This window comes from Cyrtonyx montezumae, unplaced genomic scaffold (genome assembly GCF_038088225.1).
Source record: "Cyrtonyx montezumae isolate F1298 unplaced genomic scaffold, pur_monq_1.0 scaffold_3, whole genome shotgun sequence".
Taxonomy (NCBI): Eukaryota; Metazoa; Chordata; class Aves; order Galliformes; family Odontophoridae; genus Cyrtonyx; species Cyrtonyx montezumae.
In genome coordinates, this window is record NW_027072034.1 from 104,790,161 (window position 1) to 104,816,155 (window position 25,995).

The 25,995-nt window shown below is 37.8% G+C and overlaps 1 protein-coding gene across 1 annotated transcript in view; it reads right to left on the minus strand.

Annotated features, from left to right (window-relative positions):
• Positions 1-216: 216 nt before the first annotated feature.
• Positions 217-25,995, minus strand: part of PTN (pleiotrophin) — a 66,932-nt gene continuing 41,153 nt past the window's right edge. Inside the window, exons 2-5 of the mRNA XM_065742717.1 lie at positions 17,835-17,944; positions 16,180-16,353; positions 14,998-15,159; positions 217-1,006 (exon numbers count right to left, since the gene is read on the minus strand). Of these exons, the coding sequence (XP_065598789.1) occupies positions 954-1,006; positions 14,998-15,159; positions 16,180-16,353; positions 17,835-17,943 (498 nt within the window). The 5' untranslated portion in view covers position 17,944 and the 3' untranslated portion in view covers positions 217-953. The remainder of the gene's footprint in view (positions 1,007-14,997; positions 15,160-16,179; positions 16,354-17,834; positions 17,945-25,995) is intronic.

Consider the following 25,995-nt stretch of genomic DNA (forward strand, 5'->3'; position numbering starts at 1 on the left):
TTCTGTTTTCAACCAGCTGTAGTTACAATCAACAGGAAGATTCCAACTAATACAAAGGATAGTTGGGTCAGGCAGAATAGCAAAAATTTCAATTAGATTTTTATGAAAGAGATATTCTCCATTCTGGAAAAAGAAAAAAAAATTAAAAGGAAGAAAGAAATAAAGCGTGTTTCTGCTTTTGCAGGTAAAACAGATGACATTATCATTCACCTATCCTTCCACCTAGATATTTTTGTAGAAAATCATATTTTCTACAAAATCCTAAATATTTAGGACTATGCTATATCAAAGCACTGAAAGATTTTACAATTGTTACTGCCAAGAACCAAAATACAAACACTATTGTTTTTTACCCAGAATACGACGGTTCAGAATGAACATTCACCACACACAGAAAAAAAAAAATATTTGCCTGCAAATGCTCAAGAAAATGCCCCCATCCTCTTTTTAAACAGATAACTTCATACAGTTATTTAGATGTAAGAACAGCTTAAGAAACTGTGTTTGTTTGTTGTTTCAGACATACAGTCCTAATTTTAAATATAACTGTACCCAACCAGATTCCTGCATCCACACAGGGTATCACTGGGTTCAGCAGGGCTCTGCACAGCTTCAGATTCTGCTTGCATGGAGTAGTTACAAGACTGAGACCTACAGCAAGACTTGAGAAAAAATTATTTTAAAAATCTCTACACTGTTCAATATGCAACAGACATAAATTTTCTAAATGAGTTTGGAGTCCTTTATCACAGGCCTCTAAAAATTGTTGTTAGGGTTATACATTAAAAATACTAAAGTAATAAAAAGATACTTTTTGTCTGTGTTTGCTTGTTTCCTTCTACTGTACCATTAAGCTATAAATAATTTTAGGATAGAATGCCTAGGTATAAATGAAACTGTTAACCGATAGTGTTTGCTGATGTCCCTTTCTCACTTTGCCCAAGTTGGCTCCATTAATCCAGCATCTTCTCTTGTTTCTTGCCTTCCTTTTTCTTCTTCTTGGATTCTGTCAAGATAACAATAACCACAAACAGTCAGCATCTAGAAGTCCACAAAATAAACTTCATCCAATATCTGTGGAAGTTCCCTTTGATTTCTCTTATACACATAAGAACAGATTTTGTTTCCTGTGCCAGGAAAGGGGAATCTGAATGAAAAGAAAAATAAAATGAACAGTCAAGGAGCTAGGGAGGATGGGAAGGTAGTGCATCTCTAGTTCAGTCTCTTCCTATCTGAGCATCGACCCTGTTTGGCATGCAACGCATTGTGTCAGGAACTTGCTCCAAAACCAAGAAAACAGCAAGCGGCTCCTGGAGAAACCAGGTCATGGCTCAGCAGAGAGCTGGAATAAAGCTCTGCACACACTACCCACACACATACCCCTCCCTCGCTTCCTTTCTATTTCATTGTTCATCTCTGGCTGTCTCTGAATATGAAGGCAACTCCACAGCATGGTGAGAGAGCTCACTTGTTTCTTCAGCTTCTCCACTGCCAACCCTTCCCCCTTTGTCTGGGACAAGCAAGCACCTATGCACATTTGAGAGGCTGTAAAGATTTAGCCTAGTCCGTCCAGCTGGTTAGTACCATTAGGACTGGGAGGGGAAGGGAGAGCATTTAGTGCTCTGACTAATGCGGGGTGGGTAAGGGAATGATGTGAAGATACCAGTTAAACTGTATGTGTTGTACCACCAGTTATCCACAGTAACTCCCACCATAATAAGGGGTAATACAGTGTTTTATAGGTAGAAGAAATTGACATAGAGGTCTAAAAAATGAATAAGAAATTAAGGGGATTAGATATTTTTGTCCTACATGTAACCGTGTACAGGGCAGTTAACAACTCTGAGAGAATGAACAAATCCTCACGAATATCATTGTGAAATACAGAAAAACAGGTACTACAAGGAGATGGAAACTGTGTTTCTGTGAAATACTGTCTGGAAAGAAAAGAGTAAAACAGTAAGCAGTAGACTCATGTTTTCCTTAACACAAGTTTCGCTCCTTAGAATTCCGTCTTTAATCCTTTCTTCTCAGAGGGAAAAATAATTCATCTTAGATGAAGTAATATGAATGAAAAAGTGAGCATTTGGTCTTTAAGGAGGTCTTATTTGTGAACAAGATTAATTTATCCTTGCCCAGTTAATGCAACATGGACAGTCAAGTAACCATCAACTCTGGTAAAACTAATTTATTTCATTAAAGCCAAGGAAGCTCTGTTGATATCCTTCAGCTGTGAATAAGTCTAAAATTCCTTCAGGATAAACTAAACTTAGGTCCTTCCATTTCTCTGACAGTTGTTTTTCCTGTTCACTATTTTTTCAGAAAAACATTTTTTTTCCGTCAACATTTCAGCTTTTTAACAAAACAAATTGTTTTGAATAGTTCTTTAAGTAATGTGAAATAAAATACCCATTTCACTTTTAGCCAAATAATCAGCTATAAAATCTTGTTCCCTTAATTTTTTATTTTTTTTAGCATTTAAACATAATTTTAAACAAGAAGTAACAGTTTTCAGTTTAAAAACATGAAAATTATTTTTGCTATTACTATTATTACTTCTCTGACTGTTTGTGTGAGTGCATGTGTATGTATGTTGCAGCCATTCATAGAACCCGGTGTTTTATAAACTATCACTACAAATATTTTTCATTAAGTTAATACAGAATTTGCACTGAGCTGAAACTTTCTTTTTCCCCTACTACTTTTCTGTCTCCCTTTTAATCTCTTTTACCCAAGTTTTTCTCCAAATTTCCCATTATATCACTGAACCTCCTGGATTGTGCATTACATTGATTGGTCATTTTCTCTCTCTCTTTCCTATCTTTTCTCAGAAGGAAATGCTTTATCAATACATTAGTTTATCAAGACAAGCACTAGGATTTGTAAAATCTATTCAAACTTGGCACCAAAGAAAAAAAAAGGCACTCTGTAGACTTCAGCTACATTCACCTACATTCACTGAAAGAGATGTATGAAACTGGGCTGACTACTAAGAGTACACTACCAACGAGAACTATATGTGCAGCTCACTTTTGGGATTGTCACTTATTACCAGGAGAAGGTTTTATTCAGCAGCCTTTATGTGATTACATCAGAATCTCACCACAAAGACTACCTGTCTTGCACTTGACTTAAGTTCCCAGCTGGATGTCTGTATCTAGTTCTCAGTGAAAGCGAGAAGCTAAACTCATTACACCTTGTGATAATCAATCTGCATATCACACAAACTGCCAGATCGTGCTACCTACACAGGGAAGTGTTTCTGCCTGATAATTTAGGATAACAAAATACTCCCACCTGGAAAGTAATTCCTCTCACATTGAAAATACACTGTCAGAGCTTAATCTTTCAGTTGGTTAAGCTGTATTGATGCAAAGCACACTTACTCCATGAAACCACATGTAACCTCAGTGTTGTGGCAATATAAAAAAAGAAACAGCTCAAATATTTCCCAGTCCTTAGGCCCTTTTAAAAACTCTACCCTAGACATCAATACCCATATAACAACCCATTAAAATGTTGGTGTTCATGCTGTCTTGCACAACTCTACTCAGAGCAACCTTCGACCTGCTTTGACTCTATTCAGGCTACAGTATGTCCATGGCTAACTGCAGAGAGTTGCTTTAAGATGCATTTTGTTCACGTTTTCTCGCTGCTCAGATCTATGCTATGCATTTGTGTCACTTGGGCTATAACTGTCCTTATGTTCATTCACCCTAGACTATTGTCTCAACTTTTATGACATGCTTTAAAGTCATCTCACAAGCTACTCTGGGATCTGTCACACCGATCACTTTGCCAGCATTTCTCTTTTCAGGGTAGCCAGCTACACTACACTGAAAGGGTCACTATGCCAGCAATGCCATCCCTGACAACACGCTTGAAAGCACTAAGCAGTTCAGAGTTCAGTGCCAGTTACCTGAAATCTCAACAGCCCTCAACAGCTTTTTAATGTGATCACAGCCTGCTGTCAGAATCTGCAGTAACTCACACTGAAAATAGCCTTTATGATAGTGAAGCCACTACACTGCTCTCCACATCTCACTAACACTGTAAAGCAGCTTGATCTCAACGATGTTTGGGGCTGAGCCAGAAGGAAAACAGTGAACAAAGCCTACCTTGAGCACAATGTTACCATCTGCAAGAACCCTGGGTCAACAGCAGCCTTCTTCACCTTGCCTACCTAGTTAAAGCAGAATTTGTAAAGACAGAGCTACGAATTTGTGTATCAGCTGTGTGTTAGCCACAGAAAATGTATCTGCTGCAGACAGAGTAATTACAATAAGGTGATCCAAACAGACGAAACCCAAGTTCATACCAGACCAAACTAAATTTTTAATCTGAATTCTCATTTTAATCTGAATCTACACAGTGCACCAGCTGCTTCAAAAGTAGGTGGTTCGGTACACTTAGTACTGAGTCAGACATCTACTGGAGGTGTCTTTATGAGCTACACATAGGCAATTCAGGACCCAGAAGAGGAGGGAGCAAGGTAGGATCACTATCTGTACAGTGAAAGGAATGAAACAGATAGCTGTTTTGCCTGTTTCTCTGAGTGCACTACATGATATTGCCCCCGCCAAGCTACCCTTCCACCTCTGGCATGGCTTAGCACACAGCCACATTGAGGAGAGCAACAGTTAGCTATAACTTATTTAGGCTTCCTTCACATCAAGGAAATACTGATCTTTAGCTTTACCACCGCTATATATATCCTTGCAGCAAAACAAATGGACCAGGAGAGTGAGCTATGCATGGTCCAGAATATTAATGAGAATGGTAAAACCATCCTCAATTTTTGTGTCTGTTTTATAACATGTGATTTCTGCTCTCCCTCCCCCTTCTCTTATCCCACAGTGAGTGAGAGAGCTCTTGCACAGCTGGAGGCTAGAATCCTGGAGCTGGGCACATGCAAAGAGCAAATTCAGAATATTTGTCTGTTCCTGCAGAGAGCAGCAATCAAGCACTGCACAGACATCTAGCTCCCTCCAGAAATCAGAGCACTTCCAGCAAGACAAAAACACCCACGCAGAATAGAACAAATAGCACTGCAAGAGCCAGCTGTGTTGATGCACACACACTTGATTTTGTAATCATCCAACAACCTGAACAACCTTATGCTTAAGAACCATTCATAGGATTAAAAGCTGCACTGTCATGGGCCCAAATCTGCGTGAAGATCAAGAACAAAAATGCAGCAAATTTAAGGTGAGGACTTTACTGAGTAAACAAATTAATCTGATAAGCAATTTGAAATGGCAGCAATTCTCCTTAAATAACCGTCTTTATTCTGAGGCTTCATTCTTACTATGCCTGCAGTAAAGGAAAGTAATTATATCGAACAGAAGTACAATGTGAAGCCACTATTAATGAATAAGGTACAAAAAGGAAGTAATTGCATTTTAATGGGATCTAAGCATAGGAAGGCAGGACTTGCATGTATTTATTTTCCTTTGTTGTGAAGAAGGTAAAAACTCCCTCATGGCATTGCTGGACTCCTATGCATGAGATCAAGCAGCACCTCCTCCCCAAAAAAACCCAAAAACATTTAGTATTTAAAAAACTGTTAGAGCTAAGCATTTCAACCCAAAGTGTTCAGAACACAGTTCTCTCAGGAACTAGTGCTCAGCCCCATTCAGTACAGAGGAAGATAGGTTTCCTAAAGGGCTCTTCACCTCTCACTGGGCCAAGTATCTTAGGGCACTTGATTGCTGCAGTGGTGGTCACTGGGTATGGGGCAGTTCTTGACTTTAATAAAAACAAGGATTTTGTCCCTTGGTGAAAAAATATATCACTGTACAGAGCTTCACCCTGCTCCCTACCTTGTGATTTCCATGATTACAGAAGCAAACCTGTTGATTCTGAAATACCATTTAAATATGGTATTTCTACTGCTATACAAAGAGAAGCATTTACTTATTCCAAATCAGTTTAAGAAGTAAAAACAAAATAAAATAAAACAAACGAACAAAAAAACCTACAATAACAATTTTATTCCAAAATGAATTCTTAAAAGAATCTTTGAACAAAACAGTTGTACTGGATAGAAGAAAGAGTAATACTCCACTAACTAGAGCACCACAGAAGACAACACTCCAATGAATCAATGATCTTGATGTGATTTTTACTTTTTTAATATATTACAACTGATAATATCATGTAAGCTCTCCATTGTTTAATCACTGACTCTTGTTGATAATAGTATTTCTCAGCTTCTACAAATCACTCTTCTTCAAGCAGCTTTTGTTCTGTTTCTTACTTTACTAAACTTACATTCAGGATAGCCTTGAATTTGTTCCTAGCTGAACACAGCATGGACCCAATTCAAATTGAAAGGAGGAGCTGCAGGACGTATGCCAGAAATACAGGGTACAGTGTGTTACCTATAGGGGAACTGCTAGATTTACACCGGTTACAAACACTAATATATCTGAACAAGAAATGCACAAGAGTCACGTGTGGAAAACATATCTCTAATTTTCTTCTCATTTTCTTTTAGCCCAAATCACATGTATCAAAGACATTAAATTATTCAGAAGATCGCTACTGCTAAACTTTTCAAGCTATGTCTGTTTTGTACATGGAAACTGCTGAAGGGGTCTAACCGGAAGATGGTGTCCAGAAGTAGGTCACTTTGTTCTTCCATTTGCTTTTTCTTATAATCTGGTGTATTTACTTTGCTGATTTAGGGAAATGACATTCTTACTGTTCTTTGTCATGTTCTACACTCAGCACAAAGGAGACCCCACCTCAGCTGGCTCTTCAGCTGGCTGCCTCTGCGGTACACAAGATCCATCTTAATGCCCATGAGACAGGTGCAGGAATAGACTGATACATTCAGATTTTACTCTCTGCATTCACATGCCTGCAGGAGACTGCTAAAAAAATAGTAGTAATATGCTCTTTGGAGTTTGGCATTTCCTTACATCCACAGATAAGCAAAATGCTACACTGAAGCAGTTTGTATGTCAAACTGAGAGCAGTAAACAGCTATTCAGCAGAAAAGCATTTGCTTTGAATTGTGAATAGAAACCTAATCTTATGTATTTGACTTTTGAGAACCAGACATGCACATTTCTCAGCTTTGTTCGGTATATCTGCCCCAGACTAGTCTACCCTGAGGGCAAGGGGTATAGACTTTGATTTGGCCAGTGCTCCACACTGAAGATTTGCCTACAAAACTTTTGCACTAAGCCCAGATAGAAGAAAGGATATGGAGAAGGTGATGTGGAAAATGAGATGGAGGGAAAAAGAAGGAAAATAAAGCTTGAAAAGAAAGGAAGTGAAGAACTAGAAAAGGAAAGGACAAAAAGGAAGGAACAGAGCTTTCTCTCTGTTTCACTGCTGGGAACAGTAATGAGTGTAAACATTTGCTGATGGCATATCTTTTATCACAGTAAGTCCTACAGCTTCAAGCATTTCCACGGCTCAAGGGCAGTGACTAGTGCCAAGGAGGCTGGACTGCTCCTCCAAGCCAGGAAAGTGAGACAATGAGCATGCAAGAGAATTGGCACACACACGGCTATTTAAACTTTCTCCCAAAAAGGTCTGTGTTAAATACTAAAAGAAACTCCTTCAGGCTCAAGAGGGTTAAACAGGAACACTTGGCACATCCAATTTTTCTTCTTACATGTTAGAACAGGAAAAAAAAAAAGCATCTGGAATACAAAACAGAAGGTAAGAAAACATGGAGATACAGGTTTCCCATGAAACTCCCCTGTCTTTTTCTTTTCAAAATCACCTGTTAAACCTGCAGAACAACTAAAAATTGAAAAATACTTCTTTTAAAAACATATTTGTCTTTCTCCCTCTCCTTCATGCATTTATTGCTTCCTGAGATCAGGGATGGTTGAATCAGAATGACAGCACAACTGGATGAAATACTCAAGTTATTTGTCCAAAAAATCTCATTTTCCAAAGGTGCAAAAGCATTATTTTGAGATGCTATAGGGGAAAGAATTCAAGAAACATAAGGAAAGAAATGGAACCAGAAAAACTCCATTTAAAGACATGAGTTTCATTAACTTAGGCCTGTGATGGCAGCTTACTAGCAACTTGAAACTTGTCTACACCATAGCCACCACTCTGTTTCATTTTTTCCTTTATGGCTTATTCTTGTTCCCATTTCAATTAACGAGAAAAATCATTATTTCCTCATGATACAGCAGCAAGGAGCTAAGTCACAGAAATGTATCTGTAGATTTCACAGATTTCTCTGTGAGTTTTACTTCATCTCTAAATAACAAGCCTCATCCTCAGACTAAAGGAAACAACCAACAATTTAGTTCTCAGTCTCACCCCTCTGGTCCACCATTTCTCCTCCTGGTTTTCACATTTCTCAGCTCCATGAGACATAAATTATTCATGGCAAAACTGCCTTTCACAATGCAGTGCTTAGTACAATGGCACCCTTTTTCAGTTGGGGCCTGTGGGCACTCATGCAATACAGATAATCATGATGATAGCAACAATAATAACAGTCAGTCATGCTGTTCCCACTGGGTGTCCATTGCCAGTGTCTATCCCACAGAGCTCAAGAAGATCACTGTACTTCACTGCAGGCTCCTGGTCAGTGCCAGAGGACACAGTTGAATTAGGCTGCCTCATGCCTCCATAAGAAGAGAAAAACTTTCCAATTTACCTTTTGGGTTTTTGTTTAACTACAGCAGCTGTTTCCTAATATGAGAAAATCCCTCATTTTTATATCTAATTAGTTTAAGTAGATCCTATTATTCTGCCTCCTGTAATACTAATTATTACGCTAGCTGCATGCCTGCATGACTAATGAGTTACATTAAAGATGGGGAGTTCTGCAACCTTCAGAGTGAGATACAAGAAGAGAATGATGCCAAAACAGTAGACATCAGCATCTTTCAAATAAAACAAAATCAAAGTGCTAACAAATAAGTTATTCTCTCCCTACATTTCCACCAGCTACTCTTCAGAGGAAGGCATTTTTTTGCTGCTCAAAGGCAAACTTGAAGGAGGGCACCACAGAAAAAGTCTGCCCACCCTCTGAAATGAAGTGTGCCACAAGCAATCAGACATTTTTTCAGTGCTGTACCCAGTTTGTCTGAGCAACAAGTAGCTGCATATCAGGTGAGCAGTTCATTCAGAAATCATCACTGTGAGCTCCTTGCAACAACCAACAGGCAAGACATTCCGCCAAAGAGCAGAGAGTCTGCCCTGGCAGTGCTGTTAGTCAGATGTCCTCTCTGCATGTAGGAATCAAAGCTGTAGTGCCCAGAAACCACATGTTGCATTCTGCTTTTGGCACCAAAGTTGGTACAGGAATATATCTGCTCATTAACAAAAGCCCAGCTCTATGTTTTGATAGCAAGCTCCCCTAAGAAGATGTAAGGTAAGTTAATGTCAAACACTGTCATAAATCCACTGAGATAAATAACATCAAAATGAGGCCCTAGTTAAAGATGGTAGTTAGACACCCTGGAGTAAATTGTCACATTCAGATAATTTCAGACTGGGAAAAAAGGGAGCAACTGCTGCTAGTGAAAGCATGTAGCCAGGAGTTAGCTCCTAGCTGAGCACCTGCACACGTTACTGTAACTGTATGACCCTGAAGAATCATTTAGCCCTTCTGACTTCCAGTATTTTTTTTTTGTTTGTTTGTTTGTTTAAATTGTACTTCCTCAGCTCTATAGGGGGATTGTGGGGTTACCTGCTCGTCTTCTGGAAATTGTTCCTGTAAAGTTTCCTAGATACAAGTAGTAATGTAGTACAGATTATTTATGTTGCTATTAATTCTTAAATAAAGCTCTTCAAACAATGGAAAATTAGTAAAAGCACCAAGTCTTTTCTGAGGGGGCATATACACTGCCAAAGACAGGGAACTGCCCTGACACATTGCTAGAGTCTTACGCTACACCTGGTTCTCATTATAGAAAAGGTATTGTAGCCATTACCTATTGCAGGTCTTCCCTTCCTTTGAGCAATCTTTAAAAGCATGAGTACTTTTGTCATGAAGTGACAAATAAAATGTGTTAGAGAGTGTCCAAAACCGAAGACCTTACTCCAAAGCTGAAGGGGAGATGGCTAGGGAACATGCACTGCTGAGATGAGCAGTAAAAACGAGGACAGCCTCATGACTTGTGAGCAGTTTTATCTTTCCCTCTGAACATAAAAATGAAATGCAAAGTCCTCTGGGGTACGTAGTTGTTCTCTTCTGAGATCCAGGTGTCCAGTAAATCGTCAGTCCATGGAACTGGAGCATTAACTCTTTAACTTCCTTTGCTCTACATAATGTTAAGATGTGAATACTGATAACAAAAATCATAAGACCATGACAGTATTGGATGATGTGATCTCTAGATGACACTCCAGTTATTAAAGACAACAGTGGCATAAGCAGTGTTAATGTTTGCCAGCTCTAGTTCAGATTGTTTTCCTAAGTGTCCAGAGCTGAGATGAGCCAGAATAGAGAAACTCATAGATTAGATACACTGTATATTGATAAAGAGTTGGGAAGGGAGACTTACAAAGAACTAAAGCTGGATAAAAAATATAAGAGAAAATAGAGGAAGTTAAACCCCAAAAATGAAGAGAATGTTCCAGAAAGCAGGTAAACTACTTATCCTATTTAGTTTTATCTTTATCAAAGGTATGAACAGTTCAAAGTATAAGAATTATGTACAGAGAGACAGGACAAATGAGAATGACAGAAAGCCTGAGTGAAAAAAGAAATAAAGCCTAGCAGGCTACCCAGCTCAATAAAAGTAAATTCCTCCTTTCTCAGCAGTAAAACTAAAATGTTTCTTGAATCCTGACAGCATCCCATTCCTTTTCTCTCTGGCTGGCTGGAACCTGAATAATCATCAATCAAATTTGGGTAGCCATGAAGTAGGCCAGATGGAGTTTGTCGGAAGTGATTTCTGCTCTTCAGTTCAAGTTGGCCATCAGAGCAGCTGCTCAACAGAAGTGTGTGATTCTTTTGCATCCGTCAAGATAGTTTAGGGAGAACTTGAACATCCCTGGCACTTCAGACACTGATTAGAATATGTAGTTGTGTGTACTAGAGGAGAGGCATCTGCTTCAGCCAGAATCTTGTGTTAAAAATTACCCTTTCATCCCTTCCAGCCTTCGTGACAGGCTTTCCCATAACTTCATTTGTGTACTAAATAAACAAACCCTGGTGTCTGGGATATCACTGTCACAGCACTGACAATCTCTGTCAAAACTGATAGCATTCAGGAACATACACCAATTTTCACTATTTCAGCACAGCAGCCCAAGACCAAGCTATTGTCATCCAATCCGAGAATATCTCATCAAAACTATAGATAAAAGAAGTTCATAAGAAATCCAGATAAAATTCAAATTCCTAATTCATCATCTTGAAACCAATGCTAGGGGTTCTCTAATAATTCTCCTCTTGCTAGCAATGAGCGCCAAGAGTGCAATCCATTCTTAAAGTCAACTGTTCAGTAGAAAAACAGTGAGACAGAAAATTGCTAGTAAGGAAAACATGCAAATGTTTAAAGAAATAAATATCCAGGAAGTAAAGTTATTTTCTAAACTTCAAAAGATTAAAAATGATTTTAAGGCTTTTCCATGAATGCTGACTAATAGTAAACCCGTAAGAATTCTGAGATCACCAGAAATGCATTGATTCCTAATGCTAATGAGGCTTAATTTAGCAGAAGCCTTGCTGCAGATCAAGGAAGTTCCTCAAAAAAAAAAAAAACACAAAACCAAAACATACTTTTGTCAGTGACCCTGATGAACAACAACCCTTGGGATTTTTCTGTATGTAAATCTTTTTTACTGTGAAGGTGAGGAAGAACATGATCTCATCTGCACTATGAAAATGTGCCAGATGAAATCTGAGACATTGCTGCACTGGGCAAGTCTAGATGGAAAATAATCTGATATCCATTCTTGGCTCTTAAGTAATCATATTAATTCATTTAAGATAAAAATATTCAGAGACTATTGTGGAGGTCTCAGATAAAGATATCGGCTCCAAATTCAAGCTGTGAGCAGAAGAAAAACATTTCAGATTACTTAACAAGAAAAACTATGAATAATAAAAAGAAGTGTTATGATGCTGTTTTCTTTTTCAACACAAATCTGTAGAGGACAAGCTTGAAACACTGTGTACCATCCAGTCACTTCATCTCTGAAATTATTTAGCAATAATAAAAGGAATTTAGGCAAGTCCATCAGAAAACATTCTTATCATGGGCATGTTCTTATAGAGTAAAATAATTAAGTCAGAAATTTTAGTTTTAACAGCAGGCAAGTCACAGTAAATAACAAAAGATACATAAAGCCACAATTGATTGGAGAAGCTAAATGGAGGCTTTTTCTTACCCTAATAATAATACCGAATCAAAAGAAAAAGCAGTGCAATGAGGAAGTTACAAATACGACCTAATAAAAGGAAAACATCAAAGCACAGGAAAGAGGGCTCATCAGGAAAATTATTAAAACAAATAATTTCTCTGAATATACTGCTACTTTTCAGTGAAATGTTCTCAGTCAGCTCACATCTACTTTTGGTATTCCTAACCTATTGCTGTCACAGATGTTCTCAGTGATGAAGTTCTTAAAGCCTGCACCGATCCAAATTGTAAAATTCAGCAGTAGATCAGATTCCTTTAATCAATAGGACCCTAACTTACAATTCTGCTGTTTAGTACCCACAAATGCTAGAGAATCACTGCGTTTCTACTCCAGGCAATCACAGTGGGAACTGACAGCTGCTGATTAGCATTTAAAGGTTTAGCTGCATATGAATACAGACTTTACACAACACTACACCTCAGGAAAAAGATTGCTGCTTCCAAATAATGTATTATATGTTTTCTTCGCATGTAGTCCCGATGTGAAGCTACAGAGGAAAAGAGAGCCTAATATGTATCTGCAGTCCATTTCAAGTGCTCAAGGAGTAATCTAGATCTTATTTCTTGGTTCCAAAGAATTAAATATGTTCTATTCTAACTATAGATTGCATACAGTTTATAGTTTCCTTTACCTAGATACAGGTAGGGATATACCTCCTGACTTTCATATCCCTCGCATCAGGAAGAAGACAGAAATATTCCTCATTTCAGCACTCAGATTTTAAATCAGTAATGAAGTTCAGTAAGGCCAAAACATTTCACACAGTATTCAACTGCTCGACATAAATTCCTCAAGTTTCTCCCACTGCTGTCAACAAACTGACCAGTGCAGTTCTTAAGCAGTTATACACACAGATCTGCAATATAGACTACTTATCTTCAGCTCAGGGCCCAGGCAGACTGCAGGTATTTGACTTCCACACTCACTGCTCCTCCTAATGCCAACAGCAGATGAATGAACAAGTGGCAGATAGGAAGATGCTGTAAGATTTCTAACGCAAGTCAGAAGAGCAGAATTTCTGCCTACATTAATTATGATCACACACCTGTATTTGTTTCTATTTCAAACAAAGTTAGGATTCCTGTTTAACTAGCGACTCGTAACTATATTGCTGTAGACCATCACAATTCAACTTTCAGGATTTGAGGAACTCCAATCCAGAAATTACACAAGCTCTACTAGGATATTGCATTTAGAGATGTAATGTGAAATGGCTCTGTATCAACATCATCAGTGCTCTGCTTTGTTTCCCTCTCTCTTCCAGCAACCATCAATAGAGCCCACCAACTCCACTGAGGCAGGAGGAGGCAGAAGGCTGGGGGCGGCTTAAGTAACAGAGCTCTTCTGGCATCACAACAAGAAACTTCATTCAATAATTCCCAAATGCATGGAAATTTTCTCAAAAATAAAACATTTAAATAATAATAAAATTGAATCTTTCCCTCCTAACTAATAAGCAATAAAATCATACAGCTTTAAGCCCTTATTGCTTTTATTCTCACTTTTATCCCCCCTCGGTCACTTCCATGCCCAAATGAAGATGTTTATTGCTGCTATCTCAAGCAAGTCAGCTGGTCTCCGGAAATCTAGTTGTATGCTTTCTGCTTCACAGCTTGCATTATCTACACAGGTTCTAGACTCAGCACTTATCAAGTAACTCCAATGAAGGTGTGCAAGGTTGCACAGGCAAAGTGCTCCACAGATCACTGGTGCACCGCCACCCACAATTTGAAAATTGCTCATCTAAGTTCCACCTGTCACCTCTAATCACGTTTATTCCTATAATTATCCAAATATTCAAAGCCTGGAATATTTTTAACCTACTTGGTTTTCAGCAACAAATGCCAAGGTAATACAGCTCGTATCATTTACATAAAAAATAAACATTGGTTGTTCAAACAAATTCTCACAGTTTTAGCTTCCACTATAAATCATCCTACATACCTAACAGCTGTTATTCCAACAAAAGAGTACAATAAAAAGCCTTAATAACTAGAAAGAAAATGTTTGTCTAAGAGACATTAGGAAACAAAATGGAGAGCATATGCCTTCTTTTTTACTAGGAATCACAGTCACTTGCAATTAAATAAGACATATACATTCTGTAGTCTTATCCCTGCTGTCTTTGAATAAATAATATATAACCCAAAAGGTGCAGAAAACCTGCGTACCCTCTTTTCAGTGAGCAGAATGTTCCTTGAACACTACATGTCCAGAAGGAAAGTAGGCCCTATTTCAACTTCTCATTATTCAATACCAAATGTCAATATGAAAGATGTGTTTATCTCATCAAGAGATGTTTTTGCGTGCTACTACTGCAGTGTTCCTGTCAACAAGTGAGTTATGAAACACATCTGTACTCTGAAGGTCTACTGCACATCAGCAAATTGCTGGCAGCACATGTAGTCTAAGGTTAAAATTGGGGTCCTAATCTTCAGTTCACCTCTTGTCTTTTACTTTTCATTTACTGTACAATGCAGGAATATTGCCTGCCTGACAGCTGGCAGACAGGAGAGTGCAGGCTGAGGAAAGGCTATGAGAGCACAATCTCCTGTTCCTCCTGAAGCACATGAGACATCATAATTCCATCAACCTAAACGAACTAGTGTGCAACTTCCAGCAAATGGAATTTACCTTGAGGTTTGGGTTTGGTAAGCTTCCCACAGGGCTTTGAGATTGTGACAGTCTTCTGGCAGTCAGCATTATGAAGAGCTCTCTTTAGGTTCCCAGTTCGAGTTTTCAAGGCAGTATTCAAGTCACATTCTCCCCAGGCCTGGAACTGGTATTTACACTCTGCTGCAATGAGTAAATAAATGATAATTTTTAAAATAGAAGGATTGAGAGTGAAAACAAAAATGCTATCAGTCCAATAGGAAAGAGTAACATTATCACCACTCTTTCATCACAGACAGACAGCGCTCGTAGACAAAAGGATCGTGCAACTGGAGTAAGGAATCCTAGGAGAATTTAAAAAATCCTCTTGTTTTTGCATGAATATTGTGTTATTGTCAATACAGAATGTACATAAAGTGAAAACATACTCAACTATTAAGATACACAATAAAGAATAAAGATAAATGAAAATGCTCTTCAAATTCTATATAATTTTTCCTCCATTTGAGTGATGCCTAAGGTTAAGAGATAAGGATTGAATAGTTTCAAGAATATAGGTCCAACTGTGGTCTTGTCAAGTCTGAAACTGTTGCACTGATTGCTTTGGAAAGGTCACACGGATGTCAAAGCCGTACAAGCTCTTTTACTAATAAATAAATAAATGAAATGAAAAAAGACTTGCACAAACTTGAGTTTTGTACAGACATCTTGCCTGGTACAGGCCTGAGGTATCTTTCTCAATTGCTATATATGAACCCTATGAACTGATAAAAAAATCTATCCCCCATTCACTTATATCAGTGCACACAGACTGGTAGCCACCCATGCTCCACTGTGCAAATTACATATCACAAGGTCCCATAAAGCCAGTAGTAACCACAGTGGAGGTTCATAGCTGTGAGAGAACAGATGACACTTATGCTGCTGTCTTAAATAGGTTCAACACCACATGAAAATATATTTAATCACACTGCTGGAATGCCAAGTTTGCAATATGTAGATTATATGGATTTTCTGCTGGAGGATCTACTTAGCTCTGAAGAAGCTGCCTTCTATGTCTTAAATGATTTAGTTGCAACAGACTTGAAATTTGGACATAGGTAGCACCTCGTAGACATTTGCAGAGCTAAGAAGAAATTGTAGTCTTTCTTCACCATACTTAAGCAGAAAGAAAATCCAGTCCCTTGAAATTGTGATGCTTACCTCCAAATTGCTTCTTCCAGTTGCAGGGTATCTTGCACTTCTGAGTCTTGGTGGTTTGTTTGCACTCTGCTCCAGTGCGAGTGCCCTCGCGTGTCCCCAGGCCACAGTCTCCATTGGTGGGCACACAGACACTCCATTGCCATTCCCCACAGTCAGATTTCTTAGCCTTTTTCTCTGGTGGAAGACAAAGAAGTAAACCCAAGTAAGAGAAACTGTAGGCACTCACAGCTGATAGAGAAATGTCTCTTCACTAAACAGACATAGCACCCGAGAGAGTGAATATGGAAGATGAATATGGAAACTGCTTTACGAGCAAAAGATTTAGCATGCTCTTCACAGTTCTGCACACATCAAGCTCTTAGGCTTTAACTCCAAAGCACAATCATTTGAAGTCAGTTCCACTACATCTCATAGCCAAATCAGACTCTCATTTTCAGAATGGGGAATCTACACACCTTCAGGGACCACTGAACAAAACACTAAGAAAAGGACATTCCTTTGCCTCCAGCGGCTGATGTCACAAAAATATTTTCATCTGGAGCATACCACAGTGCACGGATAAGAAATTTATGTGCTGACATTGTGTACTGAGATTTGAGCAACTCCTGGAAAAAGCAGAAACATTTCACTTGGTGTATACTGTGTTACCTTTTACACCAGAATAAAACAGGTTTCCAAAGGCAAATAAGAAATTACATATAGGAGGATATGTTCATACAAGATAATGATGGTTCCTGATCTTCCAACATGTAAACTGTCAGAATTTGATCAGAACACTTTGAAATGCCGATATCCTATTTGAGTTTTGTTTCTTAGGGATGAAAGTAAGTACTGCATGGACAAAAGTAGGGACAAATCCAAGTGTTGACAAAAATAATAATTAAGAACCCAAATATCACATGTAGTCTTAAATGATCTTACATAGAGTGATTTTTGCTTTAGCTCTTCCATATTTTTTAGTATTTCCTTACAGTCACACTGGTTAGAAATTCCCTTTTTTTAATGGGAATACTGATTCTTATAGACTCACAAGTCATATTAACCAATGTGTAAGCAGCATGTAAATGATAAGACCTTAAGGAAAACACCATTATGTGTGATTCTTAAAAAAGCATACAAACTGAGTTTGATAGATGTGAATTTTCCACTCGAAGCCTGTCCCTACTGCAATGGAGCCTGAGTTCATCACTAGCAAAAAGCAATTACCACTGGATGTCTGGTTGTCTGTTTTCAGCACAGAATGAGTTCAGTCTTTTATTGGAGGATTTCTATTTGCATGGCACTGGTGTGGCATTTACATATAACATACCAAATGAGTAACGTGATATCTACCCTTTTATTGTTCTTGTGTGGTTCTCCCTAAGCCTACCAGGAATGTATTCTCAGCAAATTTTAAGGAAAGATACCTTGCAATACCCATTCTTTGATAAACTGAGGACTTAGTCTCTGGTGTTCTCAAGCTGCCAGCTTTCATGGAAACTGATTTCTGATTTCCTGCTGAACACAGGAAAAAATGTCACTGCCACAAATCCCTATTATGCATTTCAAAAGGTTAATGAATGTCTTGAATTTCACAATAAAACCAAAAGCATTCTGTATTCTCCCACACATGCAGCCTACCTCAGCGATTAACCCTGGCTTACACTGGACCTTACCTGGTTTCTCTTTCTTTCCAGCCTCAGTGGTACTCACTGCTGCCAGAATGAAAACAAGTGCCAGGAGAGCAGCTGTGAACATTCGACGTTGCTGCTGTTGCTGTAGCATTCTGGGGAACAATGAGATAAAGAAAATAGGTTTGGTTAGATTGCAAAAGGTAGGACCCCATCAAAATGTCAGCTGTGGCATTTTTAGTAAGCTCAGCTTCAGGACTAGAAGACACATGCAAATCAAACACAAATAGTTACTGGCAGAATGGGCAACCACCCTCCTTACAAAGAGAATATGATGATTTTTAACATTTATTTTCTAGCCCCTGTACCAAATCCTTGATCAACATCACTGATATTATGGATGCGTTTTCTCACGGAATAATCAAGAATTATTGCTCTCTGTCAGAGAATCAAGACACTTGATGGGCCTAGAACTTCTCTTATCTTTCCTGACATCTGTCTGTGATTTATTATTTACAATTTCAGATAGAATATGTTTTGTGTTACATCTTACCAATTAATAAAAAAGTAGGGAGTCCAACCCTGTCCACCTTGAAGGAGTTCAACTTCTTATTAGGCTTACTGAACACCTGAAAAGAGCTCTATTCATGCCAACAATGTGTATAGGTAAATATGATGCATTATTTTAATTATCATTGCTATGTTGGTACCGATTATTTCCTTCCCCTACAGCTAGTGTCTCTTTTTAATATCAATTATGCTAATGGCCTGAAATGCAAAATAGGCATAGAGGTAGGACTTGAATATGCAGAGACTATTCATAGCATGCTAATGAACCCAAAAACTGGATTTAGGAAACAAATATTCAAATATAAAAATAAATTAAAATTGCTTGCTTGGTAGTGAAACATCAGTTATTAGCTAGTCACCAAAAGTCGTTCAGAACTGGCTGACATAAATAGTTTACATGCATACTTCCTTTTAACTGTTTTGTAATTTGCATTAGTACATTTTGGTATCATTTAGCTGAAAGCATGGCTGTAACAGCTCTATATGTGAAAACATCATCCTTTCCTTTTCCCAGAGACATCTCTCTAGTAGGCAGTAGGGTTCCAAGATGGTGGAGTAGAGGTAGATTGGATGGAACATTTCTCCATCTTTTATTTTTTTCACACCATGGCCTGCGCTGTGCCAGAGCCTAGGAGGAGCCATCAACAGTGCCACTATGATGGCTTTGAAAACTAATCTTACACCACAGATATGTTAGAGGAGTTCATTCTGCTAAGCATGGCAAATTTATGGGAGAAATAATTCACACCATGAACTAAAGAGAAAATGCATCTGAAATTTAATTTGTCACTTCTCAGTATTCCCTGCTGGCAAAAATCTTATTCAAAAGCAGCATAATTGTAATTGACATGAACAACAGGAGTGGAATCCATAGCACAAGGGCTTTATTTTTAAGTACCCAGCTTTAATATCACGCTGGAAGCCAAATGAGAAAATTTAATTGTTTTATTTAAATAAAGTTAATGGAAAAGCTGCAAGATACCTGGCATTCAAATGCCTGAAGTAGCTGTTATTGGAACCAGTTTAGTTTACTTCAGAAAATAACAGGTTCTTTTGCAAAAAAGGACGAGGGAACTCAAACAGCCTGTAACTGAAGCACATACTGATCCTGTGTGAGCTTCACTGTGTAGTTTTTCTTTCTTTTGCTATATTTTTCCAAACAGAGACTCTCATACTTAAAAAAATGAATAAATAAATGAGTAAATAAAATATGCAATAAATAAATACATAACCAATCTGTCTTTTAATTTGCCTTACCACACAAACTTTTTCTCCATAACTAAACTTAGTCCCAACATTGCTAAGACCTCAACTTTCTCCTTTCAGCCACTATCCCTTGGAGAAACTTCACCATCAGTATCACTGCGTCTCACCTCTCGTCCCATTTCCACTACAATTTCTCACTTCCTCTCTTCTAAATAATTAACTCCCTAGTTGGAGTATTAACAGCTCATGTGGAAACACACCGGGAAGGATAAATAGTTCTGTAATCTCAAGACATTGTCAGATGATGAAGCAATGCAGCACTGGGGCTTTGTAGTACAGGATGGCACCACACAGTAGGGAGCCATGTCCTAGGAAGGCAAAGAGCTTCTACAATGCTGCTGCCAGCCCCAGGGACCTGGGAGGTCAACCTCATGAGCTGCCAGAATCACCAATCGGAAATATCTGTCTCTAGGGAAGATGCCTTTATATAAGTTGACAAGACACTTAAATTCAAATTTTGTAAGTATTATTTTCCACAAAACTGGCAGGAAAAACACCTAGTTTGTAGAGTCTGAAGTACTCCAAAAGCCTTATAAACAAAACCCTATGAAGCCCTTATGTAGCTTATTTGCCAGAGACTCCAGGTTCCTCTTCAGCTGAATTCCTTGCCAAGTTGTCTAAGGAAACACTGAACCCACAGATATGTGTATCCCTCTGGCAGAGAGAGACAGGCTGTTTCCTGAAGTGCCTTTGCTATTAATTATAAGCAAGCGGAAAACTGTGTTGAACAGAATGATGCCTCGTTTCACACCACACAAACACACTGAATCTGATGTAATGTGTGAGACTACAGCAAATTACATCGTTCTGTACATGATAGATCAGCAAGGGCACATCCTTTCACGAAAATACAAGTATCTCCTATGACCTATATACAGTACCTTTTAAATATTAAATATTTCTTCAAAAGGACAGAAAATCCCCCTCGTCAATAATTATTCAAGTTGAATCTTCCATTTTGTCTTGCAAATATTTCACTTGTCCATTAAAAAGAGGAGGAGATAAACCTGTCAGTCTGGACTTGTTTTTGAAAACAACATATTCTACTGAAAATACCTCCTTCTTATTTTTTTTTCCTCAGAATTTCAAGTGTCAAGCTTTTCCTTTCTCATTATATTCTGTGGTAATATTTCCAGTTCAAACTTTGATTTAAAGAACTTCCAAAAATGCATTAGCAAATGGACTCATTTTTGATGTATTGTTTTTTGTAATGAAACTTCAATTTACACCAGTGGAAATTACAGATCAGGTGTCTGGAAGGGAAGGTATTTCTAGAAACCTATATGATGGCAGAACAGAACAAATAACAGAATTTAAGCAAATTATAGTGATATTTACTAACAACAGGAAGAGCCAAAATTAAAAGACAAGAAAAGAAATGAGATATTTGGGGTGAAAGGAGCTGCAGAAAACAAGGGAGAGAAAAGGTTTAGGACAGAGTTTAGGACAGTTTAAATGATGAGTTGGAACAAGATCAGAAAAAGAGGGTAAATAAGAAAAGACACTGCTAAAACCATGAAAAGAGCACCAAAGCAGGAATGAGAAAAGAGAGAAATGGTTAATGAGATTTAAACACTGAAACAGAAAGCATTAGGAAAACATGAAGTGTGTAATGAGGTGAGAACTAAAAGCCCAGCTGAGATGCACTGTAGCAAATGGTTTCTCCCAGCAACACTGAGGCACAGGAATTACTTCAGTCTTACAGTTGATTTCACAATCAATCTCTGCTTGGAAGAAAAAAAAATTAAAGAAAATTTCAGAAAAAGGGTGGAGATGGGATCAAAAAATTTGTGCTGAGCACCTGAGAGCCAGAAACCACACTGTATCTACAGTTTAAAAAGACCTTATTTTTAAGGAGACCTTTTTAAGACCTTCTTAAAAAGACCTCCACTTCTGAGTGGAGCTTGAGCCTCCATTCCAAATCCCTCACTGCCTCCTGATCTAATTTTACAATAACAACCAACTTTCCTTTCCTGCTCCAATAGGATCAAGTCTTCTCAACACAACCGTCCAGAACAAAGTAGGCATTTTAAGATGAAGGTCCATCGGTGAGCAGCAGTGTTTATTTTTCCTAACTCTACTGAAGTTAGCATATGCAGCATATTCTAGGATCACGTATGCCTTTTGCAGGTGGCTTTCTTCCTGTTAATAACCATTACTCAAAATCTCTTCCCTTCATCTGTTCTTCCCAAAGTGACTGGCAAAGTCCCAGCTTATAGAAACAAATGTTTTATTCTCAGTAAATGTCAGTGTAATTTCCAAATTTTGTCATATGGTTTAACCCATCCATATCTTCCAGCTCTTCCAGTAAAACATGCCAAACATCATCTGTGTTGACAACATGGGTATTGTGCATGTATTGAAATGCTGTATGTATTGCTATTTCTTATGATGGAGCATGGGCTTTATGATGAGTTTGCAAGGCCTGGGTTTGAGGCTTGCTCTGCCCAATTTCTTAGACCTGTCTACAGTTTTGTCGCATTGGATTTTGCTACAGCAGCAGTTTTTGTAATTAACCATCTGGCCATAGCTAATTTGATTTATTTTTGTATATCTTTGTGCAGAGCCACCCAGGTTTTATGACTTATCCATTACAATAGGACACTATAGAAAAAGTACAGAACTAGTGTATTAGGAAAGGCTTCGGGAAGAGGAGAAAGAATATATTGTTGACTTCATGTGTGTCTGAAAGCGCAGAGACAAAAATGCAGACTGTAGCTATTAAAAAAAATACCAATGGTCAGTTAAAGAAATGCAGAACTGGAGCTGGATGAAAACAGGGGTAAGAAAGGTAACAAAGAAATAGTTTATAATATATACAAATGGAACTGTATATATGGTAAATTCAGGTGTAACCAGGAGCTGAAGAGCAATGAAGAAACAGAAAGGTATAAAAGCAGATCAGCAAACATTTAAAATTGACCCCAAACTGATCCTGAAGTGTGGAAAAAGAAACTATAAGTGTGGACATCATATTCCTCAAGGCAATGGACTTCCAGATGCTGACAAACCACCATGGCATCCTCGTTATCAACACTATATAATTATCTTGTAGTATAAGGCAACATTATAACAAGACCATTGACCTTAGAACTCAGCATCTGCTAGAGCTTATTGCTTAGAGGTGCAGATGAATCAGCATAACATCAGAAAAAGCAATAGAATCATAACGTATGTGTAACCATTTTGTGTTATTATTACAGTACCTCACAGACACTTCTTTCTGAGTCTTTAATAACTATATCTAGACCAATATTTTTTGCATTAGGCTGCTAACGTTCTAATCATTGAAGTGATAAGGTATATCAGAGGCATAGAATCACAGAATTGTAGGGGTTGGAAGGGACCTCCAGAGATCATCTAATCCAACTCTGCTGCCAAAGCAGCTCCCTAGCCCAGGTCGTACAGGTAGGCATCCAGGCAGGTCTTGAACATCTCCAGAGAAGGAGACTGCACAACAGTACTGGGCACTCTGTTCCAGTGATTAGTCATCTGCTCTGCAAAAAGTGCTTCCTCATTGGCCATAAACAATATGTTGAGCATACTTTTCACTTTGTCATTTAGCACAATGTCATTTTAATCCCATAAATAAATAAATAAATAAAATGCATTCTGAAAGCAGACTTTGGAAATTCCTACATCCCAATATTTCTCTTTACATCACTGCTCAATTCCTCTATAAATTCCTTTTCAACATTAGGACTATATTTTACATCAGTCTCCCTTCCTTTTTTTTTTCTGATTGAATTAATTTCTCATCAAGTCCTACAATAAACCACAGTTTGATTAGTCCCAAATTAGTCATATCTAGAAAATCAGTTTTTAAGGGAGCTAGAATGAGAAACAGTCTCCTTTCTGTAAACACATGCTGTGTTTAATGAAACTTAATGTTTACCTCCATTTCTTAAATTAATTTCATATTGAAATGTGTTCTATTTTGCAATCCACTGAAGATAGTTAACTGAATCTATTTCCTTTACCTTTCTTAAAAGCAAATATTACATTTACTATGCTGCAGTTGTATGACAGCAAGAAATATTTGGTGAATGCTTTAACAAACTTTCTTAATAAACCCAGAATGTCAAGTGTAATATTTGCAGTAATCTGAGATGCAAATACAGTTTCTCTGTTAAAGTAAAGTTGAAAGCATTCAGTTCTTAGGAGTTTGACATCTCTAACAGCAGCAGAGACTTCTGCTTCCTCAGTTGTCTTTCTCATTCATCACATGGCACATGCCCCTACATCCTAGTGATCTTCCACATAGAAAATTGAATTAAACACACATATTTGAAGCCAGACCTTTTGGAACTGTAATCCACAGTGTTCTCCCACCCCTCACACACACATGCACTTATTTCCTCTGTTGTCTTTATTTGCAACACTAGAAAAAAAAATAGAATTTCTTATATTTTCATTTATATTCAAGTCAGCTTGATTTTTGTTAAAATGGGTTTGAAATTACAATCTAGTGGCTTTTTTCCCCTTCGTTTTCCTTGGGAAACAAATTTTATTTATTTTTTTTTAATTTTTGATACAAAGAGATTTGTAAAAGTTCTCCATTAAAAATTTTACATTGGGTCAACACAATTCACATTTCTTAAATATGTCTTATAAAATTGAAAACCTTTATCAGACTTGTAAAGTTAATGATTCTGTTATATGTAAGCTGAATCAACTTGTTAACAGTTGACACTCATGGTTATCTTAAGGATTACCTTTAAGGTCATCAAGACTCAATAGGCCTATGGTAAGTAGGCAAAGAAATCCCATCCACAAATGCTCAGCCTCTATTATTATTAGCACCATTTGCCCTCTAAATTTAGGGGAAAAAAATATATACTATTTTATTTTCCTCATGCACCATCCGAAAAAGATTTATAATAAATTCACATCTTTCTTTGTGTTGACATAAAACTGTAGACATTTTTCTACTCCTACAAAGTAGTTCTGAATCATATTACTTTTATCCTATAAGTAAGTTTTTATTTGATTACAGTTTATCATCAATTTCCATTACAGTTCTATCACTTTTAGTCTGGTGTCTGTCTGAACATACCCTTAAAACCCTGCCTACCAGCCTTTAATACAATACCCAGTGATATTAGCACATCATACAGTTTCTTAGATTTTCTCCTATTAATTGTGCAGGCTACTTGAATCCAGTATTTCTCTTTGTTCTCACCCAAATGTCTTTCAGGTACCAGCTTTTTTTTACGTATCTCCTACTTGGAATACTGCAGTTATCAACAGAGTAGTTAATTTGCTTGTTGTGGCTATCCTGTCACTGCACTACAGTTTATTTAACTAACGCTACATCTGTATTAACTTCACATTTCCTTTCTGAGTACTGAAAACAGACATGGAAATCAGACACATTTTGCTGTATTCTTCCATAGGAGTAAAGACTTAGAGGCCTTCCTCACGTGTGAAGAGTTGAGCCAACTTGCTGATCTTTATCATTTGGTTGCACCTTCATGGATCTAAGAAATGTTGTGTAGAGTCCAAACAGATATACTATTTTGTATTTAAATACAAGTCAACTGTAGCTGTAATTAGAACGACTGAATAGACTATCAAATCATACCATCACTGCTGTTTGCATGTCTTCTCATTTCTAACCATGGTTATGTTTTAGAATGATCTTATTAAAGGAAAACTATTAGAATAATTATGACCTAAACACAATATTATGGGACCTGTACCAGAAATACCAAATAGGAATGGCCAGTAGTCTCAGCCTGTGTGCTAACAAAGTAATCCAAAGTAGTGCAAGACACCACAAATCCTACTGGAGAAAAACTCTGCCATTTCAGCTGCAGGAGAATGGCTGCTTGCAGGATAAGCATCTTACCTCCATCTTGCAGGACACCATAATAATGTACATATGAAATAGTGCAGCCAGCAAACTGCTCTATTTGGCAAACTAATGTAGAAATAGAGAGTTTCAGCCTTTCTTCTTCCCCTCCTTCTCTACACTGTCGAGGTGAAGAGAAGGGCCACTCCAAATGGAGGCATCTCCAGCAATGCTTTCTCCTGTGTGGAGATGGGGGAAAGCTGCTAAGCAGCAGAAGGTAAGGAAGAGGCAATTATTTCAAAGGAGAGCCAATACTAGAGAGAGCTGCAGAAGTAGCAACTTGTTCAAGCAGTATAGTAATGAATAAAAAAATAATAGTAATCAGACAGGGAGAAGTAGAAGATTTGAGAAAGTTAAAATTATATTTGGTCAACTTTTTATTTATTTATTTATTCAATAAGCTAGCTTTTACCCTCAGGGTAGGGAACCCATAATAACAAGCCACAATGAAAGAGTTTGCTAAAAAGGAAAAAGTAATCATAGTATGACCCTGCTGATAAGCCTAAGTCAAACATT